At 47.7% G+C, this 19201-nt stretch overlaps 1 protein-coding gene across 3 annotated transcripts in view; it reads left to right on the top strand.

Moving 5' to 3' along the window:
- ACOT7 (acyl-CoA thioesterase 7) overlaps window positions 1-19201 on the top strand; it is a 124450-nt gene that overhangs the window by 6314 nt on the left and 98935 nt on the right. Inside the window, exon 1 of one of the 3 annotated variants that reach the window (XM_032301095.1) lies at window positions 2885-3221. The exons of the other annotated variants lie outside the window; for them this stretch is intronic. Coding sequence (XP_032156986.1) covers window positions 2989-3221 — 233 coding nt within the window. The 5' untranslated portion in view covers window positions 2885-2988. Of the gene's footprint in view, window positions 1-2884; window positions 3222-19201 lie in introns of those variants that run through there. 3 annotated transcript variants of the gene reach the window in all.

Raw genomic sequence — 19201 nt, 5'->3', positions numbered from 1 at the left:
GCAATTCTCCTGCCTCAGCCTCCTGAGTAGCTGGGATTACAGGCACATGCCACCATGCCCAGCTAATTTTTTGTATTTTTAGTAGAGACGGGGTTTCACCATGTTGACCAGGATGGTCTCGATCTCTTGACCTCGTGATCCACCCGCCTCGGCCTCCCAAAGTGCTGGGATTACAGGCTTGAGCCACCGCGCCCGGCCTAATTTTTGTATTTTTAGTAGAGACAGGGTTTCACTGTGTTGGCCAGGCTGGTCTCGAACTCCTGACCTCAAGTGATCTGCCTGCCTTGGCCTCCCAAAGTGTGTGGGATTACAGGTATGAGCCACTGCACCAGGGCAAGCTCTGTCTTTGGTTTTATAATGGAATTAATGAAAAGAAAGAATCTGAGAATTTTTTTTTTTTTTAAAGATGGGGTTTCACCATGATGGCCAGGCTTGTCTTGAACTCCTGACCTCAGGTGATCCACTCACCTCAGCCTCCAAAGTGCTAGGATTACAGGTGTGAGCCACCGCGCTCGGCAGAATCTGAGACTTTTTAAACAAAAAAATTTTTAAACATTAGCCAGGCGTTATTGTGCGGATTATACTATACCTTTAGCCCGGTTCTGGGTGTGCACCTGTAGTCCCAGCTATTTGAGTGGCTGAGGTAGGAGAATCCCTTGAGCCCAGGAGGTTGGGACTGCAGAGAACCATGAATGCACCACTGCACTCCAGCCTGGGCAACTAAGGGAGACCTTGTCTCAAAATAAAAATAAAAACATAACCACAAAACAAAGATCCACTCAAAATATCATCCAAATTCCTAATAGCATTAAATAACAAGTGACTTCATGTTTCTGTCCTAAATGAATTAACACTCCAAGCTTGTATTCTGGAGCATTCCATAAACGGATTTACAGTGCTAGCTCTTTTGCTCCTAGGATGTGGGGACCCTGGGTGAAGATCCAGTCTTTGTAGCCCAGAGAGCCTGTGGGTGGGGAGGGCTTTGTCTACCCACTGTCCAGCCTCACCCTGTAAGTAGGCCAGGCAGCCTGGCATTGCCCCGGAATTGGCACCTGCAGCTGGCCGGCTCCCTGGTTCCAGTGACCAGAAGTGGCTTTCTCCTGTGTGACCCACCTAGCCTGCATGGCATGCACCAGCGGGTGACCTCATCCTAGGCTGCCTTGCTGTCCCACCCCTTGGCCTCTCACTCTCAGAACCCACCTGGGGAGGGGAATCAATGACGTGCACCCCCCTTGGGGAATTCAGTCAGTTACAAATGCAGGTTTTCGGCATGCGAATAGTACCTCAGAACAGTCAACAAGATGCAGCTCTCAGGAGATAATGGGGAAACTTGAGTCATCCCTTGATAATGAATGTTTATAAGGAATCACTACTTTTTTTTTTTTTAAGGTAGGATAATTGTTTTGTAGTTTGCTTTTTTAAACCAACTTTATTGAGGTATATTTATAATGCATATACAAGAATATTTGAAACATGCAGTTCGCTGAGTTTTGATAAATGGGCACGCTGTGTAATGACCAGCCCAATTGTGATGTCAAATATTTCCAAACCCCACAAAAGTCCCCTACTGTTGGCCCCTGGCAAAAAGATCGGCTTTCTCTCACTGGCTGTGCCTCTTCTAGAATTTCGTGCGGATGGAACCGCATCGAGCTGGGTGCTACGCCTCACTGCTGCGTCCCCGTGGTCCTATAGCCCCCTGTTCCCTGCACACCGCAGTTTCTCTTCACTGGTCAACAAAGATTTGGGTTCTTGTGAATGAAGTTCACAAATGCAGATTTCAATTCATATAGGACAGAAACATGAAGGCACTTGCTATTTAATGATATTAGGAATTTGGATATATTAGGTGGGATCTTTGTTTTGTAGTTATGTTTTTATTTTTATTCTGAGACAGGGTCTCGCTTAGTTGCCCAGGCTGGAGTGCAGTGGTGCAATCATGGTTCTCTGCAGCCCTAACCTCCTGGGCTCAAGGGATTCTCCCACCTCAGCTTCCCTCTTGAGTAGCGGGGACTATAAGTGCATGCTGCCGCACCTGGCTAATGTTTAAAAATTTTTCTGTAGAGACATGGTCGCATTGTGTTGCCCAGGCAGGTCTCGAACTCCTGGGCTCAAGTGATCTTCCCACCTCGGCCTCCCGAAGTACTGGAATTATTGGCATGAGTCACCATGCCCCTTCTTTATGTTTTTTTTTTTTTTTTTTTTTTACAAGGAGGCTTTGTCTTTTAGAGGAAATGCTGACATATTTACGGATGTTGTACTGGGAAGTCCGGGATTTGCCGCAGAATAACCTGGCATGGGGAGCAGGTGGGCGGAGAGACCACAGGTGCCCTGAGCTGACTGTTTCAGGGATGCTTGATGGGGACATGGGGGTTCATTCCCACCTCCCTCTACTGTAAGCATTTGCTATCTACCACGATAAAGAATAAAAGAAAACCAGGTTCCCGGGCCCCTACTCCAGGGCTAATGCCTGTAATTCCAGGGCTGGGGAAGGTCAGGGAGGAGGTAAGCCCAGGAATCTGCATTTTCCTCAGCCTTCCTGGAGCTTGAGGGCCACTGTCAGAGGAGGGCCAGGCAGCTGCCATGTTGTACGGGTGTGTTGGCCTTCCGTGGCTTCCCTGCAGCCTTCCAGCTCTCCTGGTGCCTATGCACCAAGCCCTCTTGGCCCAGGTGGAACCCATTCTTCCACCTGCCTGAGGGCCAGCCTGAGTGGTGTGAGGCTTAAGGTCCTGGAAACGGGAACTCTTCTGAATGTGGCTTGCGGCTTCTCTCAGTTCATCCTCTCCCGCAGAGGGGCGGTCTTGCCCTGTCTTCCTAGCTGAGTTCATGCTGAGTCATGAATTCCTTTCATCATTGGTCTTCTGCAGAGAACTTCCCGCCTTGCTGGGGACTGGTGTGGGAGGGGCAGTCCTAGGAGGAGGGGCAGCCTCATGCTTTCCATCACGGAGGATCAGGCCGGCTCACTGCTAAACCTGCCAGGCCGGCACCGGCATGGGCTCTGCCAGGCTTCATGCTTGGTGCTGGGTAAACAGTTTGCTCACTTACCGTGGGATGAAGCTGCTTGCCAGGGCTCTCCGTCTCTGTGAACTTGTAAGGCACAAATCCTCCAGGAGGCTGGTGGCTGGCCAGGAATGTGTGGGGCCCTGGAGAGGGTGCTGCGCCCCCATCCAGGCGGTTGGACCCAGGGCCGATCTCCCACCCTCTGGAGACTGCACTACTGTCAGGTAGGATGACTGGGAATATTTTGTGCCCATTGTGTCCTGCTTTCGAGGCTGACTTGGTGGCCTGCCCCAGGGCCTTGGGCCACATAGCTTGGAGGAGTTTTTGGGAGGGATAGTAGGGCCGGGTGTTGGATGAGCTGTGTGTTTTGCTGGGTTGAAGGTGTCCACTTAAGTGTCCATCCTCAGTGGAGACCTGGTACGTTTTTCGCCTAGCGACCAGTGGAACCCTCCCCTGGGGTCCAGCAGAACCCCCTGGGCTTTGTTGGAGGAGGTGAGCCTGGCAGCCCTGGCTCTGGGAATCTGGGCGTCTGGAGAGCAAGGCCCCTGCGAGCCAGCAGCTGTGCTGGCCCACACCTGGCAGCCAGCATCCATGCCCTGGTTTGTCTCCAGGCAGGAGATTGATCTGTGATTTTAGACCAGAAGGTTGGAGTGGGAGCCAGAGGGAGCTCTTGTGCACGATTGGCTGATCCTAAAAGTACAGTGTTGAGCTGCTTACAGATGGCCTTTGCCTAGTGTATTTCTCCTAAACTTTACAGAAACTCTGTTGAGTGGCTGTACACACCTCCTCTTTTGTGCCAGCTTTACTGGATTATAGTTCACATGGCATGCAATTCATCCACTACAGCGTACAAGCTAGTAGATTTCAGTATGTTTACAGAACTATGGGACCATGACCTCCGTCAATTTTGAAAGGGGTGATAGGCGGGTTTTTTGTTCTCCTGACATGGAGCTTCCAAAACCCTTGGGCTCCCTGGAGTCCTATGAGTGTCTAGTATGCTAATGAGAGGACTAGTGCCTGGGGGCCCTAGATAGCTTCAGGATGGAAGCTGGTCTCCAGAAAGACCAAGGCAGGATTAGAGAGAGGGTGAGCGCTTTTAGCCTTACCTTTCTACACCCCAGAAGGTAGTGGCAGACTTTAATCAAATTGTGGGACACCCACCTGGTGTTGGAGAAGCAGGGTTGGAAGAGACACCCATGTTCATTACTGAAAGCCTGAGTAAAACCAGCTCGTGTAGAAATCAAATTACCAGGTCATATGGTGATTTTGTGGTTATCCTCTTGAGGCACTTCCAGACTGTTCTCCAAAGTGGCTGCGCCATTTCACATTCCCACCAGCAGCGTAAAAAGGATCAATTTCCCCATATCCTTGTCGGCACTTGTTATCATCCATCTTTTGAATTCTAGCCAGGCTAGTAGATGTGCAGTGGTATCTCACTGTGGCTTTGATGTGTATTTCCCCAATGAGAGAAGATGATACCGAGCATGTTTTCATGTATTTTTAGAGAATTGTCTAGTCAGGTATTTTCTCTGTTTTCCAATTGGCTTAATTGTCTTTTTGTTATTGAGTGATGAGAGCTCCTTATATATTCTAGATACAAGTCCCTTCTCAGATATAATTTTTTAATTAAAAATCTTTTCCAGTTCTAAAAAGTTGTCAGCCTGGGCAACATAGCAAGACCTGATCTCTACTAAAAATTGAAACAATTAGCCAGGTACTTGGTGGGTGGGGTGTGCCTCTGGTCTCAGCCACTCAGGATATTGAGGCAGGAAGATTGCTTGAAGCCAGGAAGTTGAGGCAGCAGTGAGCTGATTGCACCACTGCGATCCAAATTGTGTTTAAAATACACATAATATGTAACTTATCTTTAAAAAAAATCTCCCATCTTGGCTGGGCGCAGTGGCTAACACCTGTATTCCCAGCACTTTGGGAGGCGGAGGTGGGTGGATCACCTGAGGTCAGGAGTTGGAGACCAGCCTGGCCAACATGGTGAAACCCTGTCTCTACTAAAAATGCAAAAATTAGCCGGGCAAGGTTACATGGCACACGCCTGTAATCCCGGATACTCGGGAGGCTGAGGCAGGAGAATCGCTTGAACCTGGGAGGTGGAGGTTGTGATGAGCTGAGATTGTGCCATTGTATACCAGCCCGGGTAACAAGAGCAAAACTCTGTTTAAAAAAAAAACAGGCTGGGCGCGGTGGCTCAAGCCTGTAATCCCAGCACTGTGGGAGGCTGAGGCGGGTGGATCACGAGGTCAAGAGATCGAGACCATCCTGGTCAACATGGTGAAACCCCGTCTCTACTAAAAATGCAAAAAATGAGCTGGGCATGGTGGTGCGTGCCTGTAATCCCAGCGACTCAGGAGGCTGGGGCAGGAGAATTGCCTGAACCTGGGAGGCGGAGGTTGCGGTGAGCCGAGATCGCGCCATTGCACTCCAGCCTGGGTAACAAGAGTGAAACTCCGTCTCAAAAAAAAAAAAAAAAAAAAAAAATACACAACTGCCATCTTAACTGTATGTATATGTATATGACTAAGATGGCAGTTATGTATTTATTTATTTAAATTGAGACAGGTGTTACTCTTGTCTCCCGGGCCACATGCGGTGGCGTAGTCTCGGTCAGTGAGCCTCTAACTCTCTGATGCAAGTGATACTCCTGCCTCAGCCACCTGAGTAGCTGAGACTACAGGCATGTGCCGCCACACCTGGCTAATTTTTGTAGTTTTTGTAGAGACGGGATTTCACCATGTTGGCCAGGCTGTTCTCAAACTCCTGAGCTCAAAGGATCTGTCCATCTCGGTCTCCCAAAGTGCTGGGATTACAGGTGTGAGTCCCAGCGCCTGGTTTCTCTCTCTCTCTCTCTCTCTCTATATATATATATATATATATATATTATATAATAGATGTTTAATGTATATTATAACAAAATATGTAACATATATTAAATATGTATTATACATATGTGTGTGTGTGTGTGTGTATATATATATATATATATATTTTTTTTTTTTGAGACGGTCTTGCTCTGTCGCCAGGCGCCAGGCTGGAGTGCAGTGGCACAATCTTGGCTCACTGCAACCTCTGCCTCCCGGGTTCAAGCATTCTTCTGCCTCAGCCTCCTGAGTAGCTGGGACTACAGGCATGCGCCACTGCGCCCAGCTAATTAAAAAAAAAATATTTTAGTAGAGATGGGGTTTCACTATGTTGGCCAGGATGGTCTCGATCTCTTAACCTCGAGATGCACCTGCTTCGGTCTCCCAAAGTGCTGGGATTACAGGCGTGAACCACCGCACCTGGCCATATGTATATATTTTTTGAGACAGAATCTTGCTCTGTCGCCCAGGCTACAGTGCAGTGGTGCGATCTCCGCTCACTGCAACCCCTGCCTCCTGGGTTCAGGTGATTCTCCTGCCTCAGCCTCCTGAGTAGCTGGGATTATAATTACAGGCACCCACCACCACACCCAGCTAATTTTTGTATTTTTAGTAGAGACAGGGTTTCACCATCTTGGCCAGGCTGGTCTCAAACTCCTGACCTCGTGATCCACCCACCTTGGTCTCCCAAAGTGCTGGGATTACAGGCGTGAGCCACCGCGCCTGGCCGTATTTTTTTTTTTTTTTTTTTTTTTTTGGAGACAGTCTTGTGCTGTTTTGCAGGCTGGAGTGCAGTGGTGCAATCTTGGCTCACTGCAACCTCCACCTCCCTGGTTGAAGTGATTCCCCAGCGTCAGCCTCCCTATTTCCGTCTTGCCTCAGTCTCCGGCAACTATCATTTTACTGTCTATTGCTATGATTTTTGACTTCTCTAGGTTGTTCCTGTAGGTAGAATCATAATGTATTTGTCCTTTTTTTGTGACTGTGTCAATTAAAAATAATTTTAAAAATAGAATGGACACAGAGACTTTCTTAAGCACCAAAACCTCTAGCCATCATCATGTTCTCAGTGTCATGCTCTGAAGGTTTATCCGTAGCATGTGTCCATTCCCTTCCGTTTGAAGGCTGAATCATGTTCCATTGCATGGATGGACCACATTCTGCTTCTCCCCCATCTGTGGATGGACACTTGGGTTAACCCATGTTTTAGGTTGTGAATAATGCTGCATGAACACAGGTGTGCACATATCCCTTCAAGACCCCATTTCCGGTTCTTTAGGATATATACCCAGAAGTGGAATTGCTGGATCATTTGGTAATTCTGTTTTAAATTTTTCAAGAAATGACCCTACTGTTGTCTGCAGCAGCTATGCCGTTTTACATTCCCACCAACAGTGCACATGGGTTCCGGTTCCTGGACATCTTTGTTGGTACTTGTAACCTCCTGTTGTTTTTGATGGTAGCCATCCTAATGGGTATGAAGTGGTGTTTCATTGTGGTTTGGGTTTGCTTTTCCCTAATGTTTAGTGATGTTGAGCGTCTTTTCATGTGTTTGTCAACTGTATTTTTTCTTTGTAGAAATGTCTACTCAGGTTCTTTGCTCATTTTTGAATCAGGTTTTTTTAATTGAAAATTATATGTATTGCTAAGCTCTTTGTATATTTATTCATAGTTGATCAGAGACTTGTATTTAGGTGTAGTGTGTGTGTGTATACATACATGCATACTGTGTGTATACATATATACATATATATATATATTTTTTTTTTTTTTGAGCCCCCAGGCTGGAGTGCAATGGCGCGATCTTGGCTCACTGCAACCTCCGCCTCCTGGGTTCAGGCAATTCTCCTGCCTCAGCCTCCCGAGTAGCCGGGACTACAGGCATTTGCCACCATGCCCAGCTCATTTTTTGTATTTTTAGTAGAGACGGGGTTTCACCATGTTGACCAGGATGGTCTCGATCTGTTGACCTCGTGATCCACCCGCCTCGGCCTCCCAAAGTGCTGGGATTACAGGCGTGAGCCACCGCGCCCGGCTATATATTTTTTTTTTGAGATGGAGTTTCGCTCTTGTTGTCCAAGCTGGAGAGCAATGGTGTGATCTCAGCTCACCGCAACCTCTACCTCCCAGGTTCAAAAGATTCTCCTGCCTCAGCCTCCCGAGTAGCTGGGATCACAGGCATGCACCACCACACCTAGCTAATATTTGGCATTTTTAGTAGAGACGGGGTTTCACCATGTTGGTCAGGCTGATCTCGAACTCCCGACCTCAGGTGATCTGCCCACCTTGGCCTCCCAGAGTGATGGGATTACAGGCGTGAGTCGCTGTACCTGGCTGAGGTGTAGTGTATATTATGTGCATGTTATGTACTTGTGTATCTTTATAAGTATCCATGTATATATTTTTCAAATTTTCATCAGTATCCTGAAACTGATGACTATTGCTTTTGGTGCTTGAAAAAGTCCACCTGTCCATTTTTGCTTTTATTATTTTTGACAAATAATTTACATATTTATAGTACAGTGTGGTATTTTGATACATGTATGCAATGTGTATGCTTGGTTTTTCTATTATTGAGTTTTAGGAGTTCTCTATTTATTCTGGTTATTAATCCCTTATTGGATTTATGATTTGCAAATAGTTTCTCCCATTCTGTGGAATGTGTTTATACTCTGCTGATATTGTCTGTCGATGCACAAATTTTGAAGTTTTTATGGAATGCAATTTGTCTACCTTTTTTCTTTTGTTCCCTGTGCCTTTGGTTTCATAGCCAAGAAATCGTCACCAAATCCAATGTTGTAAAGCTTTAGTCTTATGTTTTCTTCTAAGAGTTTTACAGTTTTATGTTTTACTTTTAGGCTTATGACCCATTTTGAGGGTTTTTTGTTGTTGTTGTTGTTTTTGGATATGGTGTTGGGTAAAGGTGCAGCTTATTCTTTCCTGGGAATATTCAGTTTCCCGGCACCATTTGTTGAAAAGACTGTCTTACCCCCATTGAAAGGTCTTTATACACTTGTCACATAGATCATTTGGTCATATGTATCATTTGAGTTTATTTCTGGGCTCTTTGTTCTATTGATTCTTATGTCTGTCTTTATGCCAATGCCACACTGTTTTTATTATTGTAGCTTTGTAGTAAGTTTTGAAATCAGAAAGTGTGAATCTTCCAGCTTTGTTCTTTTTCATGAGTGGCTATTTCAGATGTGATTTGCAAATATTTGTTTCCACTCACTGTGTTGTCTTTTTACTGTTTCTTCACTGTGTCACCCAGTTAGAGTGCAGTGGCATGATATCAGCTCACTGCAACCTCCACCTCCTGGGTTCAGGTGATTCCCCTGCCTCAGTTTCCTGAGGAGCTAGGACTACAGGTGTGCGCCACCACACCCTGCTAATTTTTGTATTTTTTTTTTCCAGCGGAGACAGGGTTTCACCATGTCGGCCAGGCTAGTCTTGAACTCCTGACGTCAAGTGATCCACCTGCCTTGGCCTCTCAAAGTGCTGGGATTACAGGGGTTAGCCAGTGTGCCTGGCTGCCGTCTTTTTACTTTTGATGGTTTCTTTAGAAGAACAAAAGTAGCCGGGCGCGGTGGCTCAAGCCTGTAATCCCAGCACTTTGGGAGGCCGAGGCGGGTGGATCACGAGGTCAAGAGATTGAGACCATCCTGGTCAACATGGTGAAACCCCGTCTCTACTAAAACTACAAAACATTAGCTGGGCATGGTGGCACGTGCCTGTAATCCCAGCTACTCAGGAGGCTGAGGCAGGAGAATTGCCTGAACCCAGGAGGCGGAGGTTGCGGTGAGCCGAGATCGCGCCATTGCGCTCCAGCCTGGGTAACAAGAGCGAAACTCCGTCTCAAAAAAAAAAAAAAAAAAAAAAGAAGAACAAAAGTATTTAATTTGGTGAAGTCCATTTTCTCTTTCTGTTTGGTTGCTTGTGCTTTTGGTGTCATGTCTAAGAAGCCATTGCCAAATGCAAGTGACAAAGATATACTCTATATTTTCTTTTTTTTTTTTTTGAGACGGAGTCTTGCTGTGTTGCCCAGGCTGGAGTGTAGTGGTGTGATCTTGGCTCACTGCAACCTCCATCTCCCGGGTTCAAGTGCTTCTCTCCAGTCTTTCCAGTAGCTGGGACTATAGGTGCGCACCACATGCCTGGCTCATTTTTGTATATTCAGTAGAGACAGGGTTTCACCATGCTGGCCAGGCTGGCCCAAACTCCTGAACTCAAGTGATCCCCCCACCTCAGCCTCCCAAGGTGCTGGGATTACAGGCATGAGCCACCGCGCCTGTCCTACTTTCTTTAAAGAGTTTTATAGGATAGGTGCTGTGGCTCACGTCTGTAATCCTAGCACTCTGGGAGGTCGAGGTGGGAAGACCACTTGAGCTTAGGAGTTCAAGACCAGCAACGACAGGAGACTGCATCTCTACATAAAAATTTTAAAAATTAGCTGGGCATGGTGGTGGTACGTGCCTGTAGTACCAGCTGCTTGGGAGGCTGAGGTGAGAGGATTGCTTGAACCTGGGAGGTCAAGGCTGCAGTGAAGTGGGTAAGAGGCCACAGCACTGCACTCCAGCCTGGGTGACAGAGTGATACCCTGTCTCAAAAAAAAAAAAGTTTTATAGCTTACAAATTTTATAGTTTACATTTAGGTGTTTGACCTATCTTTTTTTTTTTTTTTCTTTTTTGAGACGGAGTTTCGCTCTGTCACCCAGGCCGGAGTGCAGTGGTGCGATCTCAGCTCACTGCAACCTCTGCCTCCTGGGTTTAAGCAATTCTCCTACCTCAGCCTCCCTACAAGTAGTTGGGATTACTGGCGCCCACCACCATGCCCGGCTAATTTTTTTATTTTTAGTAGAGACAGGGTTTTGTCATGTTGGTCAGGCTGATCTCAAACTCCTGACCTCAAGTAATCCACCCGCCTTGGCCTTCCAAAGTGCTGGGATTATAGTCATGAGCGGTGGCGCCTGGCTGACCTATATCTTGAGTTAATTGTTACGCCTGACGGGATCCAGCTGTTTGCACATGGACACACCTCTTTATAGGCTGGGAAGCAGGTGTTAGAGGTGGAGTTGCTTGCAGTCCCATTTGGCAGGTGGAGGCTAAAGATAGCCACTGACCCTTTCTTCGAACTCTCATTCCTGAGAGTCATTTATCTCTGACCTCAAGGACAGAAACAGCCCTTGAGCAATAATAAAACTAGGGCCCTAGGGACATCACTTCTCAGGGGCAGGCCATGCTGTGCACATGGCCACTCTTTCCCCTCCCCCTGCCGAACACCAGCCCCTGCCCTCTGCCAGCCTTTCTGTCCCCCTTCCCTCCTTCTCCCCAAAATGTTCTTCTGTGGCTTTAGGCTGTCCCATGGCACGTGACAGGCTTTGGCTGTCCAGGCCTCCCTTGGGGTAGGTCCCCACAGGAGACCTTGCCAGGGCCGTGCCAGACAGCCCAGATGTCTCTGTGCCCTGTCTTGAACTCTTTGGACTCAAGGCCAGAGGCTCAGCTGTGGCAGGTGTTAGCCTTGGGTGAGTAAAGGAAAGCAAGTGCCTGGTTCAGGAGGGCCAGAGCATTGCTCTTGCTGGGCATGTGCCTGTGAGCCTGGGACTGGGAGAAGGCCCCACGGTACCTGCCTCCATGAGACTTGTTGGCTGGGAGCCGGGAAGGCCTGTGGTGTGTGTGCCTTGCTGTAAAATGTGTCACTGTGGGACTGGACCCTCTCCCAGAGTCCTGCGCTGTCCTGGAGCATCTCGGCCACCAGCAGAGGGCATGTTGGTTACAGACGCTGCCCCTGTCTCCTCTGCAGACAATCCCTAGGCCTCCAGTTCCAGTCTTGCCTTGAGCCATCACCTCTCGGGCACCCAGTGCTGCCCTGGTGGAAACAATCAGGACAGTGGTGGCACCGTAGTGGGTGGACGCTTTGGCCTTGTAACTGGTGCCATTGTTTTCAGTAAGTGCCAAACTTTGATGTGTGTGTGTTTCTTTGATGTTTTGTTGCTGTGTTCACTCAGCTGTCGCAAGTATTTGGAGCTCAGCTTTCACAATGGAGTGCTTTTGATACTCTGTCGTCTCAGGAAACTACCTCCTGTATGATTGACACTCTGTGCTTCCTTTAATGACAGGCAGACCTCGCCTTGTCTTGTGCCTTATAAAAGCCAGGCTGTTAGAAGTGGTGACACTCATAAACCGGTCTGAAGTTGCTGAATTGACCCATGTTATCTGACACGTATTAGGAAGATTCTTAATTCACCCATATCCAACATGAATTCTTTTTTACTTGATTTTGCCTTTAACTGCTTCCATGTATCTAACTAGGTTTTTACCCATGTATTTTTTTAATTATTTAAATAGAGATGGGTGGAGTCTCACTGTGTTGCCCAGGCTGGTCTCAAACTCTTGGGCTCAAGTGATCCTCCCGCCTCAGCCTCCCAAAATGCTTAGAATTATAAACGTGAGCTACCGCACCTGGCCTTTACATGTATTTTTTTGTTTTTGTTTTTTGAATAGCAAATAGTTTATTGGTAAGTACCTGGTTCCAATGGGAGTAGTAAATTCACATGAACAGGAGATACAATAATCAAGTCAAAAGGATAATTGCTTACTAATCATCAGAAGATCTGTGGCCATTAGGGCTGACACGTGAAAATCTAAAATCACTCAGAGGCCAAATCTTAAAGAAGATTTGTCCTCTTACTAATCCATATGGAATAGGTCCATAGTACCTGGAATCTGTAGAATTCTGATATTTTTAAATATATATATATATATATATATATATATTTTTTTTTTTTTTTCTGAGACGGAGTTTCGCTCTTGTTACCCAGGCTGGAGTGCAATGGCGCGATCTCGGCTCATCACAACCTCCGCTTCCTGGGTTCAGGCAATTCTCCTGCCTCAGCCTCCTGAGTAGCTGGGATTACAGGCACGCGCCACCATGCCCAGCTGATTTTTTGTATTTTTAGTAAAGACGGGGTTTCACCATGTTGACCAGGATGGTCTGTCTTGATCTCTTGACCTCGTGATCCACCCGCCTCGGCCTCCCAAAGTGCTGGGATTACAGGCATGAGCCACCGCGCCAGGTCTTTAAATATATTTAATGGAATATAGGATTGATTTAATTGAAGAGTATGTTTAGCTTTGCGGAAAACTGCCAAACTGTCTTTCGAAGGGGCTGTGCCATTTTGCATTCCCACCACCAGTGAATGAGGGCACCTGTGCTGTGCATTCTCACCAGCGTTTGATCTTGTCTGTACTTTGGGTTTAGGCCATTCTCACAGGTATGTAGGGGTGTCTCAGTGTTGTTCTAATTTGCGATTTCCAAATGACATATGGTGTTGAACAACTTTTCGTGTGCGTATTTGCCATCTGTATATCCTCTTACATCAGGTATCTGTTCATGTCTTTGGCCCCCTGCCCCCCCCACCTTATTTTTAGAGTCTTCCTCTGTCACCCAGGCTGGAAAGCAGTGGCACAATCACGGCTCACTGTAGCCTCAACTTCCTGGGCTCCAGTGATCTTCCTACCTCAGGCTTCCAAGTAGTGGTGACTCCAGGTGCACGCCACTGTGCCTGGCTAGTTTTTTTTGAGACTCAGTCTTACTCTATCACCCAGGCTGGAGTGCCTGGCACAATCTCCGCTCACTGCAACCTCTGACTCCCAGGTTCAGGTGATTCTCCTGCCTCACCCTCCTGGGTAGTAGCTGGGATTATAGGCACCTGCCACCACGCCTGGCTAATTATTTTTTTTGAGTCGGAGTCTTGTTCTGTTGCTCAGGCTGGGGTGCACTGGTGTGAGCTTGGCTCATTGAAACCTCTATTTTTAGTAGAGATGGAGTTTCACCATTTTGGCGAGGCTGGTCTTAAACACCTGACCTCAGGTAATCCACCCATCTTGGCCTCCCAAAGTGCTGCGATTAGAGGCATGAGCCATTGCACCCGGCCAATTTTTTTTTTTTTTTTCTGAGACGGAGTTTTGCTCTTGTTACCCAGGCTGGAGTGCAATGGCGCAATCTTGGCTCACCGCAACCTCCACCTCCTGGGTTCAGGCAATTCTCCTGCCTCAGCCTCCTGAGTAGCTGGGATTACAGGCACACGCCACCATGCCCAGCTAATTTTTTGTAGTTTTAGTAGAGACGGGGTTTCACCATGTTGACCAGGATGGTCTCGATCTCTTGACCTCGTGATCCACCCGCCTCGGCCTCCCAAAGTGCTGGGATTACAGGCGTGAGCCACCGCGCCCGGCCAATTTTTGTATTTTTAATAGAGACAGGGTTTCATGACATTGACCAGGCTGGTCTGGAACTCCTGACCTCGAGTGAATTACGTGTGTGAGCCACCTCACCTGGCCCATATTTTAATATTTAATTGGGTTGTTTGTTTTCTTACTATGGGTTTTTTGTTTTTTTTTTTCTTCCAGAGATCAGAGACTCTCACTGTCACCCAGGCTGGAGTGCAGTGGTGCAATCTTGGTTCACTGCAGCCTCCACCTCCCTGGCTCAAGGGATTCTCATGCCTTCATCTCCAAGCAGGGATTACAGGCATTTGCTACCACACCCAGATAATTTTAGGGGTTTCTTGGCGTCGGCCAGGCTGGTCTCGAGCTACCTCCAAAGTGCTCGGATTACAGGTGTGAGCCACCACGCCTGGCCTCTTATTGTTGAGTTTTAAGAGTTCTTTGTATATTTTAGATACAAGTTGTTTATTGGATATACGTTTTATAAACATTTCCCTCAGTCTGTGACTTGTCTCCATTATCTTAACAGTGTCTTTCTCAGAGTTGAAGTTTTAATGTTAATAAAGTGGGAACTTCAGTCATATAACTAATTAGGAGGAACAAGGGGAGCCATCACCTTCAGCAGCTGCTGAACTTGGTTTTTCTCCTCCGACTGTTGACGCGGTTCTTCCTTTCAAGGGGCTCACTGATGCCGGGCTTGTCCTAGGTTAGGGGGCGTCTGTGGAATAATGTAGGGTGTCCCAGCCACGGAGAACTCTCAGCTCGGCAGTTCTCCCACCATTTACAGGTAAAGTCACTGGGGCCTTCCAGGCATGCACAGTGACCTAGGGGTGTGTGGCAGGTGGGGCAGGGACCCCTGTAGAGTGTAGACCTCATCTCCTCGGCCATTTCCACCTGCTCCTCCTCCACCATGTGGCCTCCAGGATGTCGGGCAGGGCAGAGTCCTAAGCCCCCTGCACAGTGGAGCTCAGCTTCTCCCCACAGGCCCCATGCAGAGTGTGGTCAGAGACATACTCAGAGAATGAGAACTCCGGGTGGCTGTACTGACCCACTAGCCCCATACTCTGAAGTGCCTAGGGCCTGCTGGTTTGCCCACCAAGGGACATGCCTCCAGTCCCCATGGGCATGTGGGAGGGCTGCAACCAGTGCCTGGTTGGGCAGGGCTTTTAGTGACTCTGTAACTGGAGCTCCCAGAGCCATTGGGCCACCTGTCTCCCGCCTCTGGTCGGGCTGAGGGATGTGTGGGCAAAGCTGCCAGCATGGGGACCAGGCCTCTGTCCCCAGGTGACTTCATTGCACTTGCTGCCACCTTCTCTGCAGAAATTGGCTGAATTCCAGGAAACTTGCCCAGAGTACGTGCCTCAAGTAGAAGCAAACCCAATGCATTTGCCATGAATATTTGATTCTCTAAAAGACAGAGGTGGGAGGTGGGAGAGATACTTATTTAAACAGAGTTATACAGGAATAATTTCTATAACTGCACATATTGAGAGTATTCAGTTTGAGCAGTTTTGACCTAGGCACAGGCAGACCTTTTTTCATTGCACTTTGCAGGTCCTGCTTTTTAAAAAAATTATTATTATTTTTAGACGGAGTTTTGCTCTCATTGCCCAGGCTGGAGTACAGTGGCATGATCTCGGTTCACTGCAACCTCCACCTCCTGGGTTCAAGCAATCCTTCTGCCTCAGCCTCCCGAGTAGCTGGGATTGTAGACGCCTGCCACCATGCCCAGCTAATTTTTGTATTTTTAGTAGAGACGGGGTTTCACCATGTTGGCCAGGCTGGTCTTGAACTCCTGAACTCAGGTGATTCACCTGCTTCGGCCTCCCAAAGTGCCGGGATTACTGGCGTAAGCCACCGCACCTGGCCAGGTCCTGCACTTCTTATAAATTGAAAGTTTGGTTCGGGTGTGGTGGTGCATGCCTGTAATCCCAGCACTTTGGGAGGCTAAGGTGGACAAATCACCTAAGGTCAGGAGTTCAAGACCAGCCTGGCCAACATGACAAAAACCCGTCTCTACTAAAAATATAAAAAATTATGGGCCGGGCGTGGTGGCTCAAGTCTGTAATCCCAGCACTTTGGGAGGCCGAGGCGGGTGGATCACGAGGTCAAGAGATTGAGACCATCCTGGTTAACATGGTGAAACCCTATCTCTACTAAAAATACAAAAAATCAGCTTGTCATGGTGGTGCGTGCCTGTAGTCCCAGCTACTCGGGAGGCTGAGGCAGGAGAATTGCCTGAACCCAGGAGGCGGAGGTTGCGGTGAGCCGAGATCGTGCCATTGCACTCCAGCCTGGGTAACAAGAGCGAAACCCTGTCCCAAAAAAAAAAAAAAAAAAAAAAATTAGCTGGGTGTGGTGGTTTGTGTCTGTACTCCCAGCTACTTGGGAGGCTGAGGCAGGGGAATTGCTTGAACCCGGGAGGCAGAGGCTACAGTGAGCCGAGATCATGCCCCTACGCTCCAGCCTGGGTGACAGAGTGAGACTCTGTCTCAAAAAAAAGTTGTGGTAATCCTGCATTAAGCAAGTCTATTGGCACCATTTTTCAGACAGCCTGTGCTCACATAGTGTGTCTATGTCATGTTTTGGTAATTCTTGCAATATTTCAAGCTTTTTCATTATTGTTATCTTTGTTATGGTGATCTATTACCAGTAATTTTTCGTGTTACTAATGTAATTGTTTTGGGACATCATAAACCGCATCCACGTAAGACAGCAAATTTGATTGAGAAATGTGTGTGTTCTGACTGCCCCACTGACCTGCTGTTTTCCCATCTCTCTCCCTTCTCTTGGGCTTCCTTATTCCCTGAGACACACGATTGTGAAATTACACCAATTAATGTCCTGCAGTGACCTCTGTGTTCTAGTGAAGGCGAAAGTCACACATCTCTCACTTTAATCCAAAAGCTGGAGGTCGGGGTGGTGGCTCATGCCTATAATTCCAGCACTTTGGGAGGCCTAGGCAGTCAGATCACTTGACGCCAGGAGTTCGAGACCAGCCTGGCCAACATAGTGAAACCCTGTCTCTACTAAAATACAAAAAATTAGCCAGGTGTGGTGGCACATGCCTGTAGTCCCAGCTACTCAGAAGCTGAGGCAGGAGAACTGCCTGAACCCAGAGGCGGAGGTTGCAGTAAGCCAAGATTGCACCACTGCACTTCGTCGTGGGTGACAGAGCAAGACTCTGTCTCAAAAAAAAAAAAAAAAAAAAGAAGAAGCCAAAAGCTGGACATGATTAAGCTTTGTGAGGAAGGCATGTTGAAAGCTGAGCTAGGCTGAAAGCTAGGCTTCTTGTGCCAGTTAGCCAAATTATGAATGCAACGGAAAGGTTCTTCGAAGGAAATTACAAGTGCTGCTCCAGTGAACACATGAATGATAAGAAAGCAAAACAGCCTTCTTACTGATATGGAAAAGAAGGGTTTTAGTGGTCTGGATAGAAGATCAAATCAGTCACATTTCCTTAAGCCAAAGCCTAATCCAGAGCAAGGCCCTAACTCTCTTCAATTCTATGAAGGCTGAGAGAGGTGAGGAAGCTGCAGAGGAAAAGTGTGAAGCTAACAGAGGTTGGTTCATGAGGTTGAAGGAAAGAAGCCCCCTTTATAACATAAAAGTACAAGGTGGAGCAGCACGTGCTAATGGAGAAGCTGCAGCAGCTTATCCGGATCTGGCTGAGATCACTGATGAGGGTGGCTACACAATAGGTTTTCTTTTCTTATTTTTGTTTTGGAGACAGAGCCTTGCTCTGTCATCCAGGCTGGAGTGCAGTAGCACAATCTTGGTGCACTGCAGCCTCTACCTCCCAGGTTCAAGTGTTTCTCCTGCTGCAGCATCCTGAGTAGTTGGGTCTACAGGCACATGTTACCATGCCTGGCTAATTTTTTTATTTTTAGTAGAGATGGGGTTTTACTACCTTGGCCAGGCTGGTCTCAAACTCCTGACCTCAAGTGATCCACCTGCCTCAGCCTCCCAAAATTCGGGGATTACAGGTGTGAGCCACTGTGCCCAGTCTAGGTTTGTTTTCTTTCTTTTCTTTTCTTTTTTTTTTTTTTTTTTTTTTGAGACGGTTTCGATCTTGTTACCCAGGCTAGAGTGCAATGGCGTGATCTTGGCTCACCGCCTCCTGGCTTCAGGCAATTCTCCTGCCTCAGTCTCCTGAGTAGCTGGGATTACAGGCACGTGCCACCATGCCCAGCTAATTTTTTGTATTTTTAGTAGAGATGGGGTTTCACCATGTTGACCAGGATGGTCTCGATCTCTTGACCTTGTGATCCGCCCTCCTTGACCTCCCAAAGTGCTAGGATTATAGGCGTGAGCCACCGCGCCCGGCCCTCTTTTCTTTTCTTTCTTTCATTTTTTTTTTCTGAGACGGAGTCTCGCTGTTGCCAGGGTGGAGTGCAGTGGCACGATCTCGTCTCACTGCAACCTCTGCCTCCCGGGTTCAAGCAATTCTCTCGCCTCAGCCTCCTGAGTAGTTGGGACTACAGGTGCATGTCGCCATGTCCAGCTAATTTTTTGCGTTTTAGTAGAGATGGGTTTCACCATGTTGCCCAGGCTAGTCGCAAACTCCTCAGCTCAGGCAATCCACCCGCCTTGGCCTCCCAAAGTGCTGGGATTATAGGTGTGAGCCAGTTTTCAATGTGGGTGAAACAGCCTTCTTTTGGAAGAAGATAATATCTAGGACCTTCGGCCGTGCATAGTGGCTCATGACTGTAATCTCAGCACTTTGGGAGGCTGAGGTGGGCAGATCACCTGAGGTCAGGAGTTTGAGACCAACCTGGCCAACATGACAAAACCCTGTCTTTACTAAAAATATGAAAATTAGCCAGGTGTGGTGGCTTGCACCTTTGATCCCAGCTACTTGGGAGGTTGAGGCATGAGAATCACTTGAACCTGGGAGGTGGAAGTTGTAGTGAGCTAAGATTGCATGATTGTACTCCAGCCTGGGCAACAGAGCGAGACTGTGTCTCAAAAAAAAAAAAAAAAAAAATGGCCAGGCGCGGTGACTTATGCCTATAATCCCAGCACTTTGGGAGGCTGGGGCGGGTGGATCACAAGGTCAAGAAATTGAGATCATCCTGGTCAACATGGTGAAACCCTGTCTCTAC

Source organism: Sapajus apella, unplaced genomic scaffold (assembly GCF_009761245.1).
Source record: "Sapajus apella isolate SASKATOON/1434 unplaced genomic scaffold, GSC_monkey_1.0 scaffold43, whole genome shotgun sequence".
NCBI lineage: Eukaryota > Metazoa > Chordata > Mammalia > Primates > Cebidae > Sapajus > Sapajus apella.
Note: the sequence above shows the minus strand (reverse complement) of the source record. Positions and strands in the feature narration are given on the sequence as shown.